General features: G+C 44.5%; 1 protein-coding gene across 7 annotated transcripts; it reads right to left on the bottom strand.

Annotated features, from left to right (window-relative positions):
* Positions 1 to 4,547: 4,547 nt before the first annotated feature.
* On the bottom strand, positions 4,548 to 24,296 carry LRRC8A (leucine rich repeat containing 8 VRAC subunit A). 7 transcript variants are annotated; one of them, XM_076355087.1, is made up of 5 exons: positions 24,231 to 24,296; positions 23,436 to 23,588; positions 22,384 to 22,509; positions 10,079 to 12,242; positions 4,548 to 6,690 (listed from the first exon to the last, which is right to left on the bottom strand). In XM_076355087.1, the coding sequence occupies exons 4-5, from the start codon at positions 12,233 to 12,235 to the stop codon at positions 6,415 to 6,417; spliced, it is 2,433 nt and encodes an 810-aa protein (XP_076211202.1). In that variant the 5' UTR covers positions 12,236 to 12,242; positions 22,384 to 22,509; positions 23,436 to 23,588; positions 24,231 to 24,296; the 3' UTR covers positions 4,548 to 6,414. The 7 variants fall into 7 exon arrangements, with proteins under 7 accessions (XP_076211202.1, XP_076211204.1, XP_076211203.1 ...); XM_076355089.1 differs by having other exon boundaries at positions 24,236 to 24,296; XM_076355088.1 differs by lacking the exon at positions 24,231 to 24,296 and adding an exon at positions 24,077 to 24,141.
* Positions 24,297 to 26,580: the final 2,284 nt, after the last annotated feature.

Genomic DNA, 26,580 nt, shown 5'->3' with positions numbered 1-26,580 from the left:
TGCATCTTTATTCTATGCTCTTCAGTGAGCTATGTAGAAAATTTGGAATTACCAGGATTAAAAATCTTTTTCCAACAAAGACAGATCAGTTCTTTACCTGTCACTGTGTTAAAGTCCTGCAGGAGTCCAGCAAGCACCAGTTTTCTTTGATGGTACCTTTCATTCTTTCCTTTTGCTCAGCTATTCAAAGAGCTGGTAAATTCTTGCCAAAAGGAGCTGCAGTCCGGGTGAGCCTTAGCTGACAAGGGGTATTTTGTCCTGTCCTGTCCTTTCTTGGTTCAGCGTTTCATTAAAACTCATCGGTGTCAATAAGCAGCACCACGGACCACCTCCTCTCACCTGTTTCACAGCCTGCTCACATTCTGTCACTGAGGTGGGGCCAATGTCACTGTGGTCAGCTAGTCTTGGACAAAGGAAGCAAGGGAAGGCAAAACGCAAGAGAAATACCTTTCTATACAATAAATGAGCTGCACAGAAACCCAAACTGTCTTTGAAAGTTACAGGCCGATTCTCTGTAACACATCATGAACACGCTCAATTAGGAAAGATGCTATCTGCCAGCATTTTCAGTTGAAAAAGTAGTAGGGGTAGGCAGACAGCTAGGAAACACACTTAAATAATTTGTTACCAGTAGTTGGCTGAAGACACTGTTTCTACGGCAACAGGCAGTTTTCTCCATTGACTTCAGTCCCTATCCCTTTCCTAGGGAAGGAGAGAACAATACGCGTTTTGAAAACCTAACCGAGTTTCTATAGGTTTATGTAGACAATACTCCCAACAGCCTTGTATTTGGCAACGTAAACTGTTTCAGCCATTTGTTAAAGTGATGGTGAAATACATAAGGTGGTCCAGGCTTGTCACTGAGCAGGACCTCTTTCACCATACATCTACTCTTTGCTTATTCATAAAGGAATGTCATAATCCACAAGGACTCATGTGATTAGTAAAAAAAACCCAATAATCCTACACAATAGTTGGGATTATTAACATGTCTTCTGAAAAGCGAGATCGTGAAAGGCTAAGTGCCTTTGCATACAGAAAACGTAAAAGAAAGCAGACATAAAAGGAAAATGCAAATTAAAAATTAAAACTTTTATTCTGTTAAGTGTCCAGTCTTACAAGTCTTTCAGAGAAAACAATAGCAGCCTTCAGTGCTGAAGGTGGAGGTGCTGTTGATCAGCTGCTCAAACAATCCCACATACAAAGTGAATGTCATGATTCGGAAGTGTTACATCAAGTTGCAGGTCTCAGATGCCAAACCACAACCCTGCTTGTACATTTACAAAATGGGAGTGAACAATGTTTAAGCCATGAGTAGTGTCTTACTTAAATGGACACATTTGTCAGCCGTAAAAGATGACTCAGGCTCATTAGCCCCCTTCTCATTAAGTCTCCTCTAGAAAAATTTCTCCCATTGTTCCATAAACTTCCTTTAAAGGAGACCAAGAGGGAGGAAGGGTAATTCCAGAAATCCTAAATCAAGCCTTTCTTTGTGTGAATTCACACAAAGTTCACCTTTGCTATTGGGGTCCAGCAATTCAAGTCCAGCTACTTTTGAAAAGGGATTTCAGAGATGAGGTTTCTGAAGGATTTCATACTGCCAAAGCAGTTTAATATTAACCTACCACTGCAGCTGGAGGGATGGAGGGAGAAAGGTCCAAGTCAAACAATACTCTTGTCCGGTTCCAGTTCTGCTTCATGCACTGTTAGAATGCAGGTAGGACAGAAAACTCACTCTGTTTTGGCACATACTTAGTAAAACAACAGGATCCATTTTACGGCCAAACAGTAGGGAAAAAAATAATTTTAAAACACAATGAGAAAAAATAAAAATCAAGGTGAAGTTTAAGCAATAGTTTTACTAGTTAGCATTCACACGGCCTTACCTGAGGCAACATTTCATAGTAGATGACGCTACTGTTTACGGTATGACAATATTGTTCATCAGTGAGAAGTCACGCCAAGAGTTAAGAAATCTCTCCATGGTTGAAAGAAAAAATCAGAGGGAACAGCTGGCTTCAGGCAGAGACTATTACAAATACACTTGAAGGAGCAAGTGCCTCTGTGGAGAAGTTACATTAATGTAGCTCTAGAGAAGGCACAGCCATTAATGAGGAAAAAGTTAGTCCTCCTCTGAAGGAGGACTAATAAAAAATCCAAAGAACTCAAACCATGCAAGTCCCTTTCCAAAGCAGAAAAAAGGTAAGGAAAGGAAGCAGTGTTACAGCTGTTGAATCGATAATATTTGAAACTTTTCCATACACCTCATCCTCTGCAAAGGATATGTTATTGTTCTCAAAATTCCTAGAATCATTTGTTAGAGAGGAAAAAACAACAACAACAAAAAAAAAGAGACGAGGACCTCAGTGTGGTTCAGCAACAGAAAGCCACTTAACACTATTTATGGTAATGAACACCAAGAACTAACTTTAATTAAAAATGAAGTGAGCTAAATGGAGTGTATAAATGGTAATAAGAAAAAATTAAAAAATGAGGTAGGATATTATCAGGAAGTGACAATTAATACCAAAGAACACCACATCATGAAAGATACCTGTAACAGCTATTTAACCATTCAGACTGGCAGAGTAAATAAATTCCAGCTGCTGAATTAACTGGGGACCAAATAATAAAAATCAGAAAACAATCTTAAACAAAGAACAACTTCAGCTAACATTCCAGTGCATAGTTCCAGAGATACAGCAAGATTTAACACATTTTATAGGTTTGGTATTCCTTGCCTTTCAGCTGGTTCAAAATAATTACTTGCAACTTACTACTTTTTGGGGTATTTAGCAGGAAAGGTAGAATTCTATTTTACTAACCTTTGGTCCTAACATGGGATGAGCATGCTTGGGATCTACAGGTGCTCCAAGAACTCATCCAGCTCAGAAGTGCTATTAAGGAAACAGTTGGTTTTAATTCAAGTTGTTGTATAGTTTAGCAGCCAATAAATAATCTGGTTTGCTACTACTATAGAGTGCCTCGAAAAGCCTGTCAGGAGAACAAGACACTGACCAGACTGTTGATTGTCTGCTTAAGTTGAACTTTTTTTCTGAACGTACAGGTCAATGTCAGAAATAAAACCCCTAAACTTCAGTTTGATGGAAACTTAAAGGAAAAAATATAATATACACTGATTGAATACTTGCAAGTGAGGAGGGATTGTTGACGTAAGCTCATCCCTTAAAGACTGAGCAATCCAGACAAGTATGGGAAGTAGATGACTCACTCTGCTGTGGGTTGAGTTTTGCAGGAGTCCTGAGCAGTAAACACATTCAGGACCTCATGGTTTAGACCCTATCCTTGAAGTTTTAAAGCTTCTTCCATCTCATTACATGAGACTGATACTCTGGAATCGGTATCTATTTGAGGGAAGACCAAGAAGCACATATCAGGAGTAAATAATACATATTGCTGTCTTCCAGAGTGGCAATGTATTTTTGTGCCACCCGTGTTTCTGGTACAAGAAGTTATCAGACTGCTCATCCCAATTTTGCCACACAGGAAGCTATCTCAAGCCCTAGCAGCCATGACCGAAAAAATTGAGCTTGGAATATTGTAAGAGCAGCAAAAAGCTAGTGTTTTCATGCATGATCAATACTGGCCTGTCTTACAATTGCTTTGTAGAGCTCAGGCACAGGGCAGTCTCTACTCAGCAAGCAGCAGGAGTATGGCTCTGTTATTTGATCAGAATTTAGAGACAGTCTAGCAGAATAGCCTATTATCCACTTGTCCTATGGACTCAGCACTGAGATACATGGCAGTTCAGGAGGCTTGCAAGCTTCTAGAAGCACTGCAGCATACTTTCAGGAGCTGCTTATAGAAACTTCTAACATAGCTGTGTAAAGTTTAGTTTGCATAACTAAGACCACAACTAGAATCAAAAGTCAAAGCACTCATCTACAGTGATCTAGACATACAGAAGAAATATCTCTACTCCTGTAAGCTAGGTGAAAATCCTGTGAGGTGCTTTGCCCTTTCAGCCCTGCCTAGTCTGAAATACATGTGTTGCAAACCAGTTACCCAGTGGCCCTGAATAGGAAACAGACTTTGAGCCTCTATTCAGTAGCCGTTACTCTCCAGCACTATCTTTTGGCACAGAGTAGGGGGGGGGGGGGGGGGGGGGGCAGAATTTCCTTCACAATCCAAACAGCCCCCACACCCACCACAAGGAACTGACTGGAAAACACTATTACTGTAGCTAAGCCTGAAACCATTCCTGCTTTACTTAAGCAGCATTAAGCCCACCTAGCAATTTCTGCCCTCTCTGTTGATCCAAAAAATGCTTGTGCAAATAGAACAAGTACAATCCAAGAAGCATCAGCATCAGTACTTCCCCATCCTTTCAGCAGTGGCCCCAACTCTAACACAATTTCAAGACGCTAACCCTGTTAGAAACAAGAAGAGCTTTTGCAGTACCTTGCCTTCCAGATAAAGAGATTTAATTATATTATTCCCTGGACTGTTTAAACTTTTCATAATGAATGGACTAAGGGAGGCAGAATTTAAGTCTTTCTTAAAAGCAGCTTTATAAACAGATCTCCTGGATTTTAATGTAGCTTTATTTAAGCATCTGAATATCAACAAATCCAGAGCCCAGTTAACATTGTTTATGATTTCAGCATGTTTAGTGTATATATTTCATATCTTACATCTGATGAAGAAAGCCACAGTGTGCCTTATTGCCCCAACATCCAAGGGATCACCACGATTTGCTAAGCCAGGGCACTCGCTGGCAGCTTGCCAGGAACCACTTTGGAGATGGCTGCAACTTCCCCCTTTTGTACACGAGAGGCCTCCAAACTTCTCATGCCTCAGCTTGCAGCACTCCACCTTTGCATCAGACCAACAGGTCGGTTCCGAGTATTACAACCAGGACCTGCAGGTCCTTGAGCCTCCTCTTCCTTCTGATGGAAAAGAGCAGACTTAGGGTGTATTGTAGGCACACCTTAACCACCACACCTTAAGGACATGATTATCAGTAGCTATTACAAGTTATCTACCTCTGCTAGTGCAGAAGGTTGGTTTTTTGTCAAACAATACCAGACAGGTCAGACTTGTTTCAATAAAGACTGCTCTGTCCTAGGGATCTAGAGGAGCTCAGTCCACAGAGGATTCTCATACTGCTCCTTAACGCTGAGGGAATGAAAAAGGGGAAGAAATAGGAGGACAGATTTCTTTTCCAGCACCAAGTTCAACCAGCATTAGCTTCTTATTTAGGTCAAGAGGTGTAACAGGAACTGACAGTTGTTAAAGTGAGGAGGACAACAGAAAAGAACAATCAAGCAGCTCTGTAGACTGCATTCATGAAAAACACTGGCAAAGCATCTAACAATTTAAGGGGGGGGGGGCAAGAGGTGCAGAGGAAACCTGAGTGTTCCTCTTTACTAACACCACCAACCCCAGGAGACACCCCAACACACTGGCCAGTTGTATGTTCATATTTGATACGTGACAAAATACCAGGAATTTAAAAAGTAGCTTAAAAACTTTAAAAGCCAGATCCTGAAGCAACTCAATGCTTCTGGGAGAGTAGATTAGACACTCTGACTGCTTTTTATCTAGATCTTTCTCCCATTTGCACTATAACCATCCATTTCAGAACAGGCTAAAGCTCTGAAATTATGTCAGTTAGTGCCTCCAGCACATCAGCTGGAGAAGGATGCTATGTGATCTACTCATCAGCACAAGTGACTTAAAATAGTGCAATCTTAAATGAGCAGAGTGAGTTTAGGGGGTTTGGTTCCTTCTCCAGGAGCAGCGGAGAAGGTATGGAGTGCAAAGGGAAAAGACAATTGGTAAAATAAAAAGATCCTGCATTCAAGCTGATGCCTGTGATAAACTTATCCCCCAAATCCTAATGCCAGCATCTAGATAAAATCAGCTGTCTGTATCCTATCCCACCCCACTGCGGGACCTCACTGACTGGATCTAAGTCAGAGGGGAACAGTACCAGGTGTCACAGAAAGAGATGGAGGTTCAAGAGGTTTCCTAGTCTCTTGATCTTTGCTTGCAGGACACTGGACACTCTCAGTCCCTGATACGCATAAGCCCCATTTGGAGCAATGCAGCAATCCCCACATTTCATTTTCTCCTCCATCCAAAGGTTGTTTCTTCTCACCAGCACCATCCACCTCACCCCACTTCCTGTCCAGAACAGCAGCAACACCTCTTACTCCCACTGGCCCTTGCTCAGAGGCCAACTGATCTGTGTTAATCCTCATCCTGATCCCAAGCTTCCCCCATCCTGCATCTGAGGTAAGAAGCCACCTCAGAGTCATGTTTGTTCAGGGACTCCTTGGCTAGTCTGGTAGTCAGAGGGGAGAAAGGGGAGGATCTGGGGAAAAGGGGACTGGAGTGGCCTTTTGTTTCCTTCTAGTTGGTCAGAGGCTTTTCCCTTTTTTCAGGGGTTCAGGCTTGTTCTTTGTCTGCCCTCCACAGCCGCTCTTTGACTTCCAAGGGCAATGTGTTGAACAGGTCCTCCTCTACCACAAGCCCACTGCGTTTCAGCAGAGGACATTCTCCCAGCTCCACAGGCAGGCACTCCAAACGGTTCCCTCTTAGCTCTATCTGCGACAGATTTGTCAGCTCTCCAACCCGGGATGGAAGTGACTGCAGCACATTGTTTCCCAGGTTCAAGGTTCTCAGCTTCCTGCACTGGAACAGCTCTGGTGGGAGACTCTCAATCTGAAAAAAAAAAAAAAGACAATCACAGGCAAAGTCACCAGCAAAAAGGACACACACTCATAAGAGATCAACAAGCCCACACAATGCTTCAAGGTCTACAGAGCACTTGTTTTCGATCATCCACTTCTCCCTTGAGTGAGCTCCTGCTTTTCACCATAAGGACTGTTCCCAAAGTAAAAGTCGCTACACCATGATTGTATGGATTCCTCTTTCAGACACTCTATTGCATTAGTTACAAAAGATCACCAATGATGGTGGCTAAAGCAGAAAACATCACCAAGGACAGGATTAGAGGACCAAAAGCCTGCTCACGGCTGGCCTATACAGTCACGTGCTCCCATCAGTATTAGCTTCTTTCCATCCCAAACCCTTTACACCATCATTGGATCATAGCCCCTTTGCCTTAAGTAGCTATTGTACAATTGGTATTATACTGAACACCATAAAGACTGATTTAGTCAGTACTCCTAGTTTTGCTGTAATAAGAGCAGAGGCTACGTGGGTATGATCTCCAGGCCCTGAGAACTAGGGCTATTCTTCCATCATTTCTGTAGGGCTTTGAAACATTGCACAGACTTTCTAGGCTCCAAAGCACAGGTTTTGACAGTACCAAAATGCAACCAAAAAAGTGAAGCCACCAGCTGTTAGCTTTCCCACCACTACCTTCATGTATCCATGAGTCACCAATTTAATAAGGCTTATTTCTGTTAAAGCCTTTTAATAGTCCAGTCCTCCCAAAGAATTTCTAAGAAAACAATATGGCTAAGGTTTAACAAACACTGGGCTATGAACTAAACATAGCAATTCAGTACTCTCCCCTTAATTCAAAGTCTCATCTTGGAGGCTATCACTTGCCTTTAAATGCAACCGTGTCCTTTTTAAAATTTAAATTATGCATGACATCATTCACGGCTAAGTTAGACTGTAATCAGTTCTGAATGAGATGGAGTCCAAGGAAAAGCCAAGATGAGACCAGACCAATTAAAGACAGTTCAATTCAGTCATCGTTACTGGTACTGTCGAGTGTTTTGCAAACAGCAACATGCAATCAAATGATCAGAGTCTTGAACATAATAGTGTTAAAGGGACAAGTATTGGGTTAGGAAGGAAACTGTGATATAATACAGCCTGCTTCCCAGAATGGTACACTGCTACCAGCCAACTCCAGAAGTCTCTATTTGCTAAGACTGCTGAGCTAGGAGAGGACATCCGAGATAATTCCTGGCCTTGGGAAATGCCAGCCTACCAGTCCTTGTGTTTCCTGCTGTCACTGTTTACTGTAAGTAACCAGGCTGTCAGAGCCCCAGGGCAACTGTGGCCTTGGCCAGGCACCTGGCAGAGGATACAAACAGCTTAGCTGTTTCACTGGGTCCTCACCACCTTTTGCTTCAGAACACGCTGGAGCAAAGGCTGCTCCAGCCTTCCTGTTGCATTAGCGTTTTTTCAGAGAAATGGGTGGTGCCACACTGTGCTGCAGAAAATGGAGCTGCCTCTAACTCCTTTTCATCCAAGAGAGGCTCCACCCCAAGACCACAGAGGATACATTGCAGATTAACCCTCGGGAAGCTGTGCTAGGAAGGTTGCCAGAAGGCAAATGGTACAGAATTAAAGATTCTTATCCAAGTTCTGAACAGTGGCTTAAAACTCCCTCATCTTTGCTTAATGTCATCCTCAGAAGCTACCCATATCAGCCCCACTTGCCCCAAGAAAATATTTTGGCTTTTAACTTAATAGGAAATGATGCGTGCATACCATGAAGTTTACCAGAGCTTAAGCCACCCATACAGAGAGATGCACAGCCATCCAGCCTGTTAGTGCTGGGAAAACTGAGTGAGCAGCTATTAAACTGGGATAGCTGAATGGCTGCTGCTTGTCTGCTGTTACTCTTCAGTGGCACAACAGACTTGAACTTTCAGCCACTAACTTCAGAATGCTGGCTGGAGTTTTAGGAACCCTGTGTAATACTGATCTGCATTAGCAATTAAATACTTGATTTGAGAGTGTTTCCCCTGTGAAAAGGCAAACCATACTAGGGCTGCTCTGTCTGCCTCTCACAGGCAATTTGACAGCGTTCAGTTATGAATACATCTTGCCAATAGCAGTAAGGATCTTGATATATGACAGTGAAAACTAGGACTGCCCCAGGACAATTCTACTGCACATTCCCAGAAGAACCCAGAAGCCAATAATTAGATCTGTCTGCAATTTGTAGTTATGTTAGAGCCTTTTGCAACTGCAGGTGGTAATAAACTCCAAGAGAAAAAGAGCATCCCAGGCATTTGCAGACAGAATGAACGAGAGCTTCAACAAAACATTCAGCTCAGCACACCAGTCTGTGCAGTCACAGACTGATCTTTGTGACACATGGTAAGCGAAGTCTCCTTAATTCCAAACACAGGAACAAAGATTCAGGAAAAAACATGGGTACAGTTTGCTTTAAGCAAGTAAACACCCTCCAACACAAGCCAAGAAACAACTTGTGGTAATCAGGCAACATAGCACACTTGGTCATCCCCTCTAACCTGCCCTGCGCTTAGACAGGCTTAGACAGTTAAGACTTAGACTTAACCTATCTGGAATTACACAAGAAAACCCACAGCCATCATACTGAGGCATAGCAAGGTGCCATCATATTTCCTCCTCTCTGAAAGTCAAGGAATTGCCACAGTTCACACTTTCACATCAAACTGACTGCCAATTGATAAACCTGGTTTAGTTCACTCTGCCCTGAGTAAGGACACGGCGGAAGATTGCTTTGCTCTCTCCAAAGTCACCTTTGTGGAATGAGACAATGCATTTTAAAAGTGAGAGCTTAAGAACCATTTTTCATAAGTCTGTCCATATCCAACTTCTCACAAAAAGTGCATGCTTACAAGACCAAACTATGGAATATTCCCTGGAAATGCAAAATACTATCAGCAAAGCTGTAAGCCACACACACACGCCCTAGATGGCTGCTGCCATAGTGTATGTACATGGCTGAAGTATAGGCTTACGTGCATAGTTCTAGATTAAGACTACAGTTTCTCAGATCTCCATTTTAAGCCCAAAACTGATGTCAAGCTAGAGACTGCAAGCTTCCGACTGCAGAGAAGCAACTGACAGGCAGAATTTCTAAACAGCCTCCAATTGCCACTTAGTAGCAGTTTCGCTGTTAAGAGAGGAAATGCTACAGAACAAGGGCTGTTGGAAGAAAGGCTTGCCCCTGAGTTATTTGCTATGTTTCACCTTAGATAAACCCCTGAGAGAGACAAAAGCTTGAGAATTTAAATAGAATGGCAGCGCCAGGAGTATTTCAAACCATTATAGCATGTTTAATCACACAGGTAACAGAAGTGCCAGAGTTACTTTTACTCACGCAGCAATGCTCAGCTCCTTGCCCACTTACCCTGTTGGCTGTCACAGCTAGGTTCTGCAGATTTTGAAGGAGTCCAACGTCTGGCGGTATGGAAGTCAGGTTGTTGTGGCTAAGATCCAAGTACCGAAGTTTTCGGCAATAGAAGAGCTGGGTAGGGATCTTTTCTATCTTGTTACGATTCAGGTAAAGGCGTTCTAAATTGGTTAGGTTGCCTATTTGCATGGGGATGTAGGCAATGTGGTTGTACCACAATTTAAGGCAAGTGAGACGATGTAAGTGCTGGAAGCTGATGATTTCCTCAATGGTCTTTAGGTTATTGTCCTTCAGGTCTATCTCCTGCAGATTGTGGAGGCTAAAGATAGAGTGAGGAATGCGTTCCAAGTCACAACGGATCAGCTCAAGCTCTGTCAAGTTGACCATTTTCTTAAGGCTGTTGAGAACAATGAGCTTGGTGCCCTCATTGTTGATGGAAAGCTTCTGAAGATGCACACCAACATCTGTCACCACCTGTGGCAGCTTGGTGAGGTTACTCTTCAACCTTAACACCTTCAGCCTCTTCAGCTCTCTCAATCCATCTATCACAATGTACCGGTTGTTTTCAGCACTCAAATTCCCTGTCAGATGAAGCTCCTCTAGGGTCTTCAGGCTATAAATCCAAAGAGGAATCTCCTTGATGTCTGTGAACTTGATGTGGAGAGATTTCAAATTCTCCCTTAAGAAGGCAAGGGCGGGAGCCTCGATTTTGGCAGCTGTGTGGTAGAGCCACAGTTCCTTAAGGCTGGTGAGCTGAGCAATGCTTGGGGGAATAGTGACATCAGGGATAAGCTCCAGCTTCAAGACCTCCAGCTCAATGAGGTCAAAGACCGTGTCAGGAATGCCACTCAACATGAAAAGATGCAGTTCCAGCTTATCCTGGGAGTTCTTGGTGATCCTCTGGCGCAGCTTCTCCAAAGTCCACTCATTGTTGAGGTTCAGCTGCCGCAGTTTGTTCTCACTCACCTCCGACAGAAAGACAGCAAAGCGCTTGGAGTACAGTGGGTCATACTGATCGATCAGATGGAGCATAAAAGCGAAGTCATTTTTCACATCAGGAATGTCACTGTAACTGCTCTCCTCCCGGATGGACTCAAAGGAGTATTTCTTGAGTGATCGCCTCAGCATCCACCAGAGTGTGTACATGCAGATCAAGCCATAGAATATCACCAAACTGATGTAGAAAGATGCCAAGATTTTGAAGAGAGTGGCCAAAGGATGAGCACAGCGGTACATCCTGTAGCCAGTCAAGCTCTCGATGTCCACTTTACAGTCAACATCAAACGTTATGTTGTTGACATAGTAAACAGTATAGCAGATGATCAGAATGAACTTGATCACTTTGATGATGGTCTGTCTCATATACAGGCGATAAACTATATCTCCCTCTTCCACATGCGTGCGGAACTTTTTCACTTTTTCAAAGAGTGCTTTGGCCTGTTCACCTTCCTTCTTGTCCAAGACACCAGTCTCAGACCGGTCCACAATCCCTTGCTCAATTCGAGACTTTGTTCTCTGCAGCATGGGAACAGTGGCTTCCACATCCTCACTGACTGTGGAGGATTTCTTGTCCATGGAGCCATTCATTTTCCCAAATGCTGGCTTGGTATCACTCTCTTCCACCACTGTCTCAGATAACGCCCTCGTTGTCCATGGAGAGTCAAAACACTTAAGCAAAATAGACACAAAATGCTCCAGCTTGGAGCTGGTCCTTGGGAATTTGAACCAGAAGTTGCTACAAGCCAGGAAGATGAGAGTATGTAGCAGCACCAGATAAGGAAAATACTTGGCAAACCAGTGAAGACGGTTCTCATAACACACCGCATCCACATAGTTATACTGGTGCCGGTCCAAATCATATCGGATCCCTGTAGGCCCTGTATCAGTAGAGGGAACAAGACTAGAATTATAGTAGGTACGCTCTGGGGTTGCAGCTGTCCAACCTCTGACTGAGTCATTGCAAGAGTCTTTAGTAACCCATTTACAGGGCAAACAAATCATTTTGTCCTGGGTGACCTGAAGCGTCCCTCCAAACACTGCAATCATCAGCATCACTATGGAAATGTAGTCCGTGAAGACGTCCCACCATGGCTTCAGGATGCGGTATGCCGGCTGAGTGTCAGCGAAGTAGCGCAATTCAGTGACTGGAATCATGATTCACCTGAAAGGAAACCAGAAGCAGGCATTACTAGCTTAAACTGTTTTGTTCTGCTCTTCAAGAGGGCATCAGGAAACTCATGTTTTAAGAGCTGACACAGCAAGACTGGAATTAGCTGAGGCCCAATTTCACATCACTTGGAGACAAATGAATGAGGCTTCCTGCAAATAATTTGCTACAGGTGAGGCTGTGAAGTTAGTTTGTTGCTGTCTTCCCTGACAGATGAATTGTCACAAAACATCAGAACTGGTACTTATCATTAGCAGTCTCTGGGGCAAGACATTCACACTTAAAGAAAGCTCGCAGGACAGACTTAAACTACCCCGGCCAGACCAGTACTTGGAAGTTTACTGTTTTATCTAGGGATTTTATTTCAGGGATGGAGGAGTTTGCCAGCACTGTTAGAAGTGATAAAATCCAGGCACAGAGCATAGTTGTCATGAGTTTGTTACTGTTTTTACAGAGCTAGAAAATAATAATTCTGCATTTGTGTGGTTCTCAAACTGCAGGGGCCAGGAAGAGGATTTACATACAATAGTTATATTTCCTAGAACCACTCCATTGATGCAACTCACATTGATAAAGCAAGCTGGGAAAGAGAACAAAGTTGCTTGATAGCATAACTTTTCCTTCCATGTAAGTAGTTTTAGCTTCCCCTCTTTGCATTAATTTTCCAAGAAAATATTAGTTACTTGCCCTCTGATAGATTCAGTACTGAAATCCTGTAACAGCTGCTCTTTGCCTTATTTACTTCAGAAGTAGAGGAAAGGGGAGACATACTTAAAAGAAGAATTCATTTCCCTGACCATCCACTCCCACCTAGAGTTCATCTCAGCTGGGATTTAAGTGTCACAAAGGAAACCAAAAGGTTCTGGGAAGCAGAAGTCTTATGGCAGTGCTTGTTTTGTCCTTCAGACTTCCAGATGAAACTTCAAGCACATTCTTCAACGAGCCATAGAAAGCCCGGAAGCCTGACTGATCCATGGATAACTGTGAGCTCACAAAATTCCCCTATCTGACAGGCAACACAAGCAAAGAACATGAAGTCATTTGACTTGTTCTAATGATTGTGAAAAAGCAGTAATAGCACATCATACTTGCTAGCAAAGTTCAGGAGTAGGACAAGCACTAATCTTTCAGCCATTTTGAAACTCCCATTAATTCAATTGTAAAGGAGAAAGAGCAAAAGTTCAATCATGTTTCCCCAACCCATAGGATATCATTTGTACAGAGAGTCCCAACAAGTCCTGGGGGACTGCAGGGTCGATAGCACGTTTCTATATACCACTGGCTGGGAGAAAGCTTTCTTTGACAAGTGGGGCGCCCACACCACCTGCTTTGGTAGAATTCAAGTTTATATTTAAAATGAACTTAGAGCACAGAACCGCAAAGGAAGCCCTTCCTAATATGAACTCAAAAAGCACCACACTCCCTAGAGACACTAAATACAGAACTCTATTCCCTGGTTTGCTGCTTATAACAATAAATGGTAAAATGCCAGCTTTGACTTCGTGTTACCTGGGAAGGCTGCAAGCAACTAGAGGTGATAGACTGAAAGATGACAGCCATCCCTGAAGAAGCGTTTGCCCTTCTGCCCATCCAGTTCCAATACTACATTAGTCTGTCACAAAAGACAGACTGGGGTAGTTATAAGCATTTTTTTTTTTTCCTGAGTGGGGAATTTTGAGAGAGAAAGTGGCAATACCTGTTTTAGAAGTTCAGTAAAACAAGGCAGAACAGCAAATCTATTAATTTATCAACCACTAAACTCATGCAATCCCGGCACAGGATGCAGAAAAAGGGGATGAAAATAGCCATATACAGCACTGTCAGAAGAAACTACTGTCCTGTTAGGCTGCAGAGCACTAGCAAAGTGGCTGGCATGCCTCTGCAGAATGGACTGCATTGAGCAGATTAGGGCAAGAGGATTACACATTCACAGGGACAGGGAAGAACAGGCAAAACTGAACATCTTCTGAACAGCACCTGAGCAGCTAGAATGAGTGACAAGGTGTTCAGAGCCCCCCGCCCAGTCCTGTTGCTAGCTTGCTGCAAGACTCTAGGCAAGGAATTTCAGTCATGCCTCGGCTTCCTTCTCCAAATACATCCATCTCAGGGAGAAGAGAGTCCATTTGCAAGATACATTTGAGAAAAGCTGTCTGTGCATATGACAGAAATACCAATTCCAGGATAAAGCAGGGTACAGAAGTTTTCTTTACACCCCCTGCACTTCAGAACACCTCAAATGAAGCCAGCATTTAAACAGCTCCCTGAATCACAGTTCCTGGCGATGTATGTCTCCTCAGTTTGTCTACACAGACAAGAAAATTCAAAGTCAAACCCATTTCATATATTTATATCATATTTTCTGCAGGAGAATCTATAGCTCCGACAGAGGCCTTTAATCACTACTGACAGGAGCCTTATACTATCCCAGCCCCCTTACCCATCCATTCCCTCCCTCTTCAGAAGCACCAAAACAGGATAGATACCTGATTTTTTTTCCTCTTTTGTTTGTTTGGGGTTTTTGTCAGGACCCCTACTACACCAGGCTAGGAGAGCAATTCATAGAGAAACTAGGAAGTTCAGCTACTGAAAGGTTTGAGAGCCAGGGCAGGACCACTGACGTACTGCCGGACCACAAGGGAAAACAAACAAGACAAGAACACACATGCCCTCCCTGTCACCCTCTGCATCCCTCCCACCGTGATCGGACTGAGGAAGCGGAGTCCTGCACTTCTACAGTCCAAATAAGAGAAAACCTGGAAAGCTTTGCAAAAGGGGAACATCAAAAGCTACTGCAGTCATCTGCTGGAACAGTTAACTTTGACATGGCTCAGCTTCTGAAATTCAACTATGCTTGCAGGTGAGCACAGCTTCAGTTCTACCACTCATAACCCAGAGGGGGCTTTGGGAGCCAGAGGTCTCACTACACACCACCCTAAGGCTCCATGAGAGTCTAACGGCAGTCTCCCAGCAAGTACACATTTCTTAAACACTCCTGCCAGATGTGATGGAAAGCTTTTGTAGTGACTCCTAAACTACATCTAAGAGGTAACACAAATGCTGCTATACCATTCATTCCTCTCCATAAATGCTGTGTAAGATCCTATTCCTCTTTTCTTTTCAGGAACATGCAGTGAAAACACTGATATTGTTTAAATAGGAAGCAGTTCTTTTCTGAACAACTCCTTACTCCTCCTACCCCACACCAAAGGAAAAAAATATATATTTCTCTCTTTCCTTCTCTTGCCTAGATACCACTTCTCCCCAAAGATCCTTCTTCCTCCCTCCAGTGCTTCATTGCTCTTGGTAGGGAAACTTTTGCAGGAATTGTCAGGCCCTTCATAGTTACCCCTATTAGGCTTATGAAATAGGGAAGATCTCTTTTCAGGAATTAGGGTCTCATGGCTAAGGCATTTGCAGACTTGAGTTGTAGTGCTGCATTGCTAGTTTTGCCCAATCCAGGAAATGCCTAGTTTCTTGTGAGAAGAAATTAACCTTGTGCTCACTTTGATTTGTATCTCAAGATAGCTAGGAAGGAAACCAACAAGGAATTAGCACAGCAGGCTCCCTAATTTTATTTACCAGTTACATGGGGTAGGAAATCTCCCTTTACATTGTGCACCTACAAGACAGCTAAAAAAATCATCTGAGTGTCCCATGACAGTCTATTACAGCTCCGTGTCAGCAATTAAATCCTGGTAGGGTGGAGCAGGAAATCTCCTGCCTTCCAGTAACAACGACAGGGTCACTGGAGGAAGAAAAGGACATTCATAGCAAGTCCCCACTCCTCCTGGCAGCAGTGGAGACCCTGTTCAAGTCCCAGGAGAAGAACAATAAAACTAGGGGCCACCTTTACAGAAGCTGGAATTTGCCATGTCTTATCTAATCTTACTCCCAGCATCTACAGTAAAAAGGAAAATTGCCCACCAAAAACCTGAGACAGTAGGTGGGAAAGTTGCATCCCTCCTCGCCCAGATTTCCCATGCATATAATCCATTTCTAGTTCCTGAAAGACAGTTCTGCATCAAGATGCAAATGTCATCTTTATTTTGTGAACTCCATTTTGTAATCATTTTAGATTGCGATTCTTATTGCAACACTCTCCCTTCTGGATTACAGCAAGCAGTTTTGCTGCTGGGGTTGATGACAACAGCAGACTAACTCTGAGAAGTCAGATTCTCAGGGGCCATCTGTCACTTGACGCTCCCCTGCACGGTAGGATTCTTCCCATAGGGACTGTGATTCCAACCACTATATAGAAACCAAGCAGGTAGCTGGAACAGACTCAACAAGCACATAGGCAGAACAGAATGATTTACATGGAGGGTGTTATTCTGGCATAAGGCTAGGAACAATCCTTGCATGAAGACAGCTGGCCAAAAATAGTTACCTCCCTTGTGACCAAGACCAGACCAAGCTCCACAGGACCAGCAGGCAGACTGCAGAGATTTCAAGCTTCTGCTCTTTTCAGAAGTTGAACTCCAGTGTCTTTGTCAGCAGGGAAGTGCTTACTGTGAAGAAGCTTCATTTGCTAAGTCAGTTCTGTCATGTAGCCTCACTGAAGGCTGCGCACAGAACACATGAACTGAGTGAAGGAGTTTATAGACAGGAACAGTCATAACTAGAAAGGAAGTACTGTCAGAGCAGTCTTGGTGAAGAAGGATCCAAGTTCCTTCATATATACCTCGAGTTGCAGAACTTTCCAGTTGGAGCTCAGAAACAGGTGATTTTCTTACAGTATAGTTAACTCCGATGCATGGAAGGCATCGATACTGAGATTTTGGAAGAGTGCTTTATTCAAGTTTAAAGGCAAGTTGATTTCACTAAAACTTGCATAAGCTGATAGGTCAGAACATCTCTGCCTAAACTCCTGTCAACTTATCAGAAGCACAAGGAAGTAAGTTTTCCAAGGGTATAATTAAATAGGCAGGCTTTAGGTATTGCACACCAAGGAAAAAGAAAATCTTCCAAGCGTCTGTCTTAGAGGTGTTTCAGCTTTTGCATTCCACAGTGCTTTCCTAGCTACCACACAGTCCCCGAGCAGTCCCTCACCCCCTGCTCCCCAAGAAATTACTTTACCTTTGAGGGTTTCAGCTACACCAAAGCAGCACTACAATTCATATCCAATACAGAACAATGCCAGGACAGTTTATAGCAGCAACATCTGAGATCATACCGGGAAAGATCTGTATGCTAAAGCCTCATTATTATACAGCAGGATCAATCCAGCCTAAATAAATACACTCCTGAAACCTTTGCACATTCCACGTTTAGATACTACGTACCTCTTCAGTGCCTGCAGATTCACCTCGATCCAAGTTTGCATCCCACAATGGACTCCTTTTGCCAGACGATCATCCCTGCCTCAGCCTGTTGGGCACCTACCTATGTGCAGCACAGCCTCACCATTAATGCTGAACAGGCTGATACAACAGAAGAAAGAGCAGTTTCAGACTTACATAACCAGCCTGCCAAACCTACACAGACTTCAGCCAACCATAAGCATCACCAAGTACTAATCCTATGTTTTACTAGACACACCTGGAGGAGAAAGATAATCACTCACATTAGAAGAACAGGGACATTCTGAACACACCACACCTAAATAGTAAAACCAGTCAGAAACAAGATTAAACATATCTGGCTGACAGAGACATCATAAAGCAGCACGTACCTTACTAGATAAAGGCTGACAGAGCCGAGAACGTGAATGCTTTCCACAAACCCCAGGACCCTGGCGATATTTAACAAGTTCAAGGTATTAACAGAGCAACTGCTGCAGGAGCAAACATCCTCTGATTTGGACAATTCCTCTACCCAAAACCATCCAACCTAAACAGGTGAAGATTGACATTGTTGACAGGCACCTGGCTGAGCAGCGCTTAAAATTCCTGCCTGCAACTGCTGGCCAACATATCCAGCTAGGGACAAAGTGAACGGAAACATCACTGTTCTGTTTCACTGGCTAGTTTGTCAGCTTGACTCATCATTTGCTGCATACTTTACCTAGTCTCCTCTTTCCTCCTTTCTGTTAGCCATTCTGTTACTAATGGAGCTATTGGCAAAATAGGACTACACGCAAGATCTCATGACGGGCACAAGAATTTAAGTTTCCGCCCCTTACTTCCAGGACCTCCCTGAAATCAGGGAAGTCCTCCTCACCTTTAGTGGCATGCAGCTTCCAAGTGAGGCAGTCTCATAATACAGTTTTAGATAAGTAGACATGGATGCATTGTATGTTGGGTCTTGCAACTCTTTAGTTTCCACTACACATTCTTAACTCTCAGTGGATTTCCTTGGAAGACTGTGGACTTACAAAGCAGAAGTCAAGCACTGCTGGTAGAATTTCTTACCTCTCAGAAGCCCAGAGAAAGAGGGAGTTGTTCATGCACTGACAGCATTAGAGGTAGATAAGGGAAAGAAAAACCTTGATGCTGTTAAGACTATAGCCCTGATTATTGATGAGCTACAACATGTTACAATAAGTTTTCAACAGAGCAGAGCTTCCCTCCCCAGCATACTGCCACCTGAAATCCTAAAGAAGAGCATGACAGAGCTCTTTGTTCAAAAACCAGGAAATGTAAGGTCAGAAATGGGACTGGGAATTTACGTGTCTCCACCCCCATGTTTATTAGGCCCAGAATTAAAAGAGAAAAAGGAGGCTGAAACAGAGCTGCTTTCAGGCATGCCTCAGAAGACCTTCCAAGCACAAGGACAGCCACATGATCAACTGGAAAAGTCCAAGACATGAGATGGAACAACTCAAGTGATTTTGCCCTTTGCTGTTTAGAAATAAACAGCAGTGAAGCCAAATGCCAAAGCCCTGACTAACAAACTTATCTCTACATCAGGTCCTTTCTGCATGAAAAAAATAAATCCCTCCTGTGGGACAAAGTGTCTTCTGAGACAGAGAAGCGAACATGTGAAGTTTAAAGGGTCATTTATCATTTAGACTAGCACATAGAGTAGCGGAAGCAGCAGCTGCCAGAACTTACACTCTTCACTTAGTGGAACAGCCGGTGAACTCAACACTGACAGCAATGCAAGTTGGTTTTCATGCAACCATCCAGCAGCTGTATGCAACATTCAGCCCCACCCAAGCCACAAGACACATCAGGATGAAGTGAACCAACTGGGTCACAACATCTTTACTGAAGCTCATGAAAAAGAATAATCCACTTACACTATGGGTAGCACTATCATCTTTACAGCTACCCCTTAGTTGACTCTTCCCATCAGATGCAAGACTGACATTCTTTTCTTAACAGTTTAGTGCAACAGCTCCTGTTTACCGTCACACAAGCAAACCTGTCCTAACAGGTACAGGGAAGAACATCTGCACTATCAGAACAATCCATGATGGAAGCCTGGCTTGGCCTGCTACATTTTCTGACTTCTGACAGCATTTTGCCCCAGCTGCACAGAATTGAAGACAGTCTGAAGTTATAAGCATCACTGACACTTGGAGCAGGGACTATATGTCGGTGTCATACAGCTATGTAAATTTAAGTGCTATCAGATGACTTGCAACAGTGATGCAAACCAGAGAAAAATGTCTGTATCAGCTTATAAATTATGAATGTACATGGTCACAGACTTCCTATCCAAAATTAATTTTCTTTGACATAAAAAAAATGCTTCAAGGACAGGGCATTGGAGCTTGTCTTGGAAAAGCACAACCAACTTATGCCAACAGGACACTATGAAACACTCCCTTGTATGAAGGCAAGTGATTGAATTAACTCTGTTAGTAACTACTTAAGATAAACAGACAGGAACAGCATTAACTTTAACAACCAGAACAGCTTCAAGCACCTCATCAGCTGCAGGAGAAGGCTCTTCAGCATTTGATTCCAGCATTGAGAAGAGTCATACAAGAAAAGGTAACCGTTTTCAGCTAAAGACAGAAATGGTGGACAGAGCAGAGCTTTGACATATCTAACAACAGATTAAGAAATCAAGACACTAGATTCAAAGTGAGCAAAAACTTTTAAGGATAATCTTAATTGATTGTTGACAGACTGTCACAACATGCACAAATCCATGGGTGTTGCCACAGCTGCTTTCAAGCTCAAACAGATGAGCCAGTTAAGATGAAAGAAGATGCAGATGAGAGCAAAGCAAGGTAAGACAGACATCAGCTATCAGCACAATAATATTTAGTCTCAGTCAGAGGAAAGAAGATGAATAAGTACATATTCACCTATTCACCATACCCTATAAGCTTTGCCTTCAGGACCATGAGCTCCAAAACAGTAACTACGACTTCCAGCTCAGAACATTTTCTGACTGCACTACTCGATTAATAAGGAAAGACCATCTAACCTTTGATCACCAAGATCTGATAAAACCAAGACTCTAAAGGAGAACCTGTTAACTAGTCCAGTACACAGCTTTATTGTGCACAAAGGTACGCTGTAGCTAGAGAAGCAGGTTGCAAATTTGTCACAGAAGAAGAGGAGCTTTGTGACTTGCCAAGGTAATTTTATAGCAAACGTTAACAATGCTTAGTACACAAGGAGAAGGAAGCACTATTATTTCAGCAGGGAGGTCATGACTGAATAGTTTTTAGTTTCAAATGTAGTTTCATAGCAGCAGGAGGGGCACGTATAATCCAGCTATATGAACTGGATTTCAAATTGCAATACAAAATACATGCACCACATCAACAGTTTAAGGAAAAAGCTGCTTGGAAGCATTCAAGATATGCTCTTCAAAGCATGTAGACTGTTAAACATCCATACAGTATTAGTGCGCATATCCTAAACTGAGGCTATTTTTGAAAACACTTGAAAAAATGCACAAAGCAGGCTCACCACACTGCAGCTGAATACATTAATTTTTAATAATTACCATAACAATATCTGTGCATCCCCCCCTTCATTAAGGAGCCCCACACAAAACTACTAAACCCTGCTCCTCTATGCTGCATCAGCACTCACCTGACATTGCACCTCTGTTTTCCTACACACCAGTTAGGCTCAATCTAACACCAGAAGTGAGTTTCACTTCCTTTTAAGTACTCTACTGAACAAAATCCTCCTTTAGAATGTGGAAGAATTACATGAAGGCCTCTAAATAAGCCTGCTCCAATCACACAGCAATAACACAGTAACTTATACATTTGACCTCCACTGCTTATTTAAAAGAACTATCGGAGAACCCCAAACCACAGACCATCTTTCTGAATGCCTGCAGCATTTACTAGAATGTAATCAACTCTAAGCATTCAGTAAGTCATCACTGGAAGGCTTCAGGCACTCCACATTTCAAACATGGAAACATTAGCTTAACACATGGCTTCTGGCATACTTCAAGTAAATATTTATGCACATTGACCTACATTAATAGAGTTAAGGTTTCCAAATACCATGAGAGGATCAGCACGAAAAATAAATCGGTGAACTGCCAGAACACTAACCAGAACATCAGACAAGTCTTAGGGATACTTGTGTTCTGGAAGCAACGCACAGCACATCTTGCTGCTCAGAACATGGCCAATCTGGACAGCACTTCTCATCCTGAAGATAAGCACAGAATTCTGCAATATTTTTCATCACTATCCGAGCGAAAAACCAAGGAAGCAGGGAGTTTCTTGCAACTAGTTTCTGTCATTGCCTAATTGACACCCACGTGGGTGACTAGCCAGTGCACTCCCGAGTTCACTGTGAAAAATTGCCTAGGAGATGGCTATACAGCAACACAAACATCACCCTACAGGAAAAGGAAGAGCACCTACCAAAGTGAACAGTTCTCACTACTTCTCAGCTGCATTCCTTTTAGGCAGCAGTCACCAAACCATTTACTGGACAGCCTTCAAATATTTACTGTTTAGTGCAATGAGAAGTTGGGGTTTATCTGGCCAGCAGTTAGATGTATGGGGAAATATATAACAGTTATATTCTACTTTGGACAATGCTCAGTTCCTTTACTCTTTTTTGATCTTCAAGCTAAGTGCTCGCAGAATTTAATTAGCATACCACCACTCTCCCCATATCACCCTCTGATCAACCACCTTTCCTCCTTGCTCCTTATCAGTTCTCATCACTGCCCTGTGCTTTGCAACTGTGTTTAAGTAGTATCCTGGTCATTTTTTTGGCTTTACTTTACCACTCAAGAGCTGGCCTGTAGCCCTTACCCTGCAGCTGGGTTCTGCTATCTGCACTTCAGTTCTCTGTGCTGGAAGTGGATGATGTTCCTGCGTGCTAGATCCTGAGCAGGTGCTGAAGCGTTGCATTCCCCACACGCCATGGGAACAGCTTCCCTGAAATGAAACAGAGATTATCAGCAAAGAAGAGGGGATCAAGTTCACAGAGGGACCACGTTATGTAAAAGCTTGGTAAAGGACATCTAAGAAGCAAGGAGCAACTCAGAGGGACACTGGGAACCAGAAAAAGACACCCTGATACCTAGAAAGATGGTAAGAGCTCTAAGAGCTAAGTAAAACGCTTGGGAGGAAGGAATCTCCAACATCTGTTATTCCAACAGAAGTTACCAAAAAGCAGGTGTTGCAGACCCAGCCAAAGGAGATGCTGAATATTACTATCCTAACTAAGCCTAAACTGGTAGAGGCAGATTAACCTCCTGGAAGAAAGAGCAAAAATTTTTAGATGGGGAAAAAGGATTAACGGCTTTACTACCTACTTTCTAGTCTGAAAAGTTTGAATTTTTTTTTAAATGTTACCATCAGGTGTATCTGAAAACGCAGATCATCTTCCTAACCACTCTGGATTCAAGCAACTGTCCCCTTTCCTCTCAACACATATCTACCAACATGAATCTTTTTAAAGTGGCAGCAGTTTAGCACCATCAGTAAGAATTACAACAGCTTTTTTTTTTCTTGCTTCCTGCATGTCAGCATGGGGCATGGGAAAACAGACAAGGGAGCAGACCTAGGCTTTGCGAGACCTCTCAAGCATCCAGCCTCCTAGCTATGTAGGAGAGGACTGCAGAACTTCAGAAAGCATTTCATTAACAACAGGGGAAAATGAAAAGGAAAAAGACATCGCTGGGGGAAAAAAAAAAAAAACAAACAACCCATGAAGATGTTCAAGAATACGTTCCTCCTGATCCCAAAGTTACCATTAGGGCTGACAGCTTTTGAAGCAAGCCCCTCATAATCAAAGCTATTACATTTCAGCTGTAACAGACTACTGCAAAGGAAACGTTTAAAGGAGAGGACTCTCTGACCTCCTCCCCCCGCCTCCTCTCAGGCGACGGCCTCAGCACCAGAACACCTCGGTACCAGCTCCGCGCTCCCGCACACGCTGACTGCGCATCAGCCCCATCTGCCCACAAGCCTGCCGCACCACCTCAGGCTTCCAGGAACAGAAAAGACATCCTCTATAAGATAGAAATAAAAAAAAAACCAACCAGCTTCAGTCCCCAGCACCGCTGCCAGGTAACAAATACGGGACTTCTCACCCTTGCCGGAGAAGCAAGGTCCCCCGGAGGGGACACCCAGCACGCACCGAGGGGACATCCCTGCCTCGCCCCACGGACCGGGGGGGTGGGGCCCACCTGCCCCCAGCCCCGGCTCCCCGCCGGCCGCCCCGCCGCCTGACAGGGCAGGGACGGCGGGGACACGGAGGAAACGAATTGCTGCCGAATTAGTCAGCAAATCCTCCCCGCCCGCCCGGGCGGTGCGAGGGGAGCAGCTCGGCGCTCAGGCCCCACCTGGCCGCTGCCCTCCCCTCGGGGCTGCGCCCCCCCGCCCCAGGCGCCCCCCGCCGCCGCCGGACCCCGGCCCTGCCTACCGCGGGGTCCGGACCCGTTCCCCTCACGGCCGCCCCACCCGGAGGACACGTCCCCGCAGCCCCGCGCGTCCGTACCCGGGCCGCTGAGGGGAACGCGGCGTGAGCCGGGCCGCAGCACCCCGCCGCCAGCACCCACCTGGCCGCCTCAGCCCCCGCCCTCCCTCACGCCGGCTCCGGCGCCTTTTGTTCGCCCCTAACCGCACCGCGGCGGCCCCACCCCGGAACTGACCTCACCTGCCCGGCATGGCGGCCATCAGCTCGTCCCGCCGCCGCCGCTAGCGCGGAGCGAAGGAGGGTGCCGCCATCTTGGGAACGGGCGTGAAGAGAAGGGCACGCCGCCGTCTTGGGAACGGGCGTGACGAGGGGGGGGGGGGGGGGGCACACCGCCATCTTGGGAACGGGCGTGACGAGAGGGAGCACGCCGCCATCTTTGTGCAGGGCGCGGTCGACTGTGGTGGGTGGGCGGCATTTCTGGTGGCGCGGATAATGAGGAGAGGGAGAAGCGGGGGGGGGGGGGGGGAGTGAGGGCGGGGGCGCCATCTTGGTGCAGGGCAGCGCGCAAGATGGTGAGAGTCTTAAAGGGGCCGCCATAATTCCAGCCTCAGCGCTGGACAGGCGAAGGGGAAGGTGGGGAGCTGAGTGCCTTCACCTGCTGTGGCAGGACAGCAGGTATTTGGAGTCCAGAATTGAATCTTTTTGTCAAAAAAAAAAATTTACCTCTTTATTAAGGTTTATGACCCAACCATGATCAAGCCTTCTGTCATTACTTCACTTAATGTAATTCTATGTACAGCGACTCGGTCTCGCAGCCTGCGGCGCTGAGGGACGGCAGCCTCTGTCCCTCAGGAAGAACAGGGAGGAAAGCCAGGCCTGCCAAGGACAGCTTCAGGCCCTGATTCAGGGTGGTGTCACTGCTGTGAAAACACAGAAGGGTAAAAAATGATAGTTGCCATGCCCTGACATCACGTTGTTTCAGTTTTAGCCCCTCGGCGTGGTTCAAGCCATGCAGAGCCCTGAGAGGAGCATCCGCTCAGCTGTCTGGACCTGGTGTGCGTCACCTCCAGGCTCACAGACAAAAAGGAGGCTGTGTCTTTCCTTGTCGGGGCCCTACCTCCTCTCAGGTGACATTAAACCCTTTCCTTAGCTCCTAAATGATTAAAATCAGCTTCACCTGCCTCACTCTCTGGCTGTGCCCTGTGGAGGAAGGAGGGGTGGTACATAGCCCAGGCCTGACCACCCAGTCCTCCTCTTACACGCCCACGCCAGCGCAAAACTCTGATGTACGCCCAGCTCCCGTCCTTCAAATCACCGAGCAATAACTGAGGCTGCAGACATCATCCACATTTAGGGACCGGGGGCACACGGTCCAGATTGGTGGAGAAAATCTGGTGAACATCTCGCTGGATGCCTCAAATAAAAAATAGTGGATACAACTAGTATCAACTTTTAAGGCTAGTTAACAATAAGAGAATGAAAATAATTTAAATTGCAGCTTTTACCACTTTTTCCTTAAGAACCAGCCTATGTGACATTTCTAAAGTGGAATATTTTGAAAACCCCGTTCCATTTCTCTAACAACAGCTCACCAAACTAAGGCCACTGAAAAACACAGCATTTATTTCCTCGCAGCAGGAATAGTAACACCGGTGTGTTACGAGGATATATCCAACAGTCATTTTGTGGTACCTGAAAAAAGCAGGCTGATTCACTAATGGTTATTTTCATTTGGCTGACTCATTGGAGGACACTGGGCAGCATCATTTTTTTAAAAATTCATAAAGGATGGTTGAAAGGCATTCATTATAACTTCATTAGTATACAAGAGGCAGTTCTGAGTGGTTAAGAGCAGCCAATTTTAACTTGTATACACCAGTGATCACTGCTATAGTAAAATAAGCATATCTGTGCCTTTCTAGGAACATTACAGGTCAGCATCCTGCTGTAGCCATAGGCACAGGACTTGTACCAGAGGAGCTATGATCCCACCTACCAGGGGACAGTGTGGCAGACACTCACCAGCCCAGTGCAATAGCCAGATTTAAAAAAAAAAACATCATTAAGAAGAATTGTTCATTTCTAGATGCACTTGTTAAATTAAAATGAGCTGAAGAAAGAGAGGGTCCCAATTTTCCTTGAGTTTTACAGCACAAACTCCAAGGTCAGATAGTGTCCTCTTCCTTGCAGGCCGCGTGCACATTATCCACCAATTTCTGCTGAATTTCAAGAGGACATTAAGGTGAAGTTACATGTTACTGTTGAACCAATATAAAGGCCAAATCTTGCCAAAGAAGGTGGGGACTCATGCTCTTGTCCATCCCTTCTTCTCCCCACTCCCCTCTGCTCTGGTCCCTACCCAGATCTCTATTTCCTTGCAGTGCCTTTAGCTCTTGCACCCACCCTGCCCTGAGCCAGTTCAACTCACGGACCTTACAGAAAACTGTCCACTTTTCTGCCAGGTTGGCTTTTTGCTAATTTAGCTAGTCAAGTGAGCTCTGCTCAGGGGCAAACAACAACCATGGAAGGTGCAAGGCTGGCAGAGGAGAGGGCAAAGCAAGCATAGCGAGGGCAGCAGGAGGGAG

This window comes from Aptenodytes patagonicus, chromosome 18, assembly GCF_965638725.1.
Source record: "Aptenodytes patagonicus chromosome 18, bAptPat1.pri.cur, whole genome shotgun sequence".
NCBI classification, from domain to species: Eukaryota; Metazoa; Chordata; class Aves; order Sphenisciformes; family Spheniscidae; genus Aptenodytes; species Aptenodytes patagonicus.
This window is presented reverse-complemented; position numbering and strand designations above follow the sequence as displayed.

Coding starts and splice junctions, on each gene's coding strand:
- LRRC8A (XM_076355087.1), bottom strand. CDS start 12,235: ATGATTCCAGTCACTGAATTGCGCTACTTCGCTGACACTCAGCCGGCA. Junction 6,691..10,078: donor TAGCTGTGACAGCCAACAGG/GTAAGTGGGCAA, acceptor TTTTTTTTTCAG/ATTGAGAGTCTCCCACCAGA.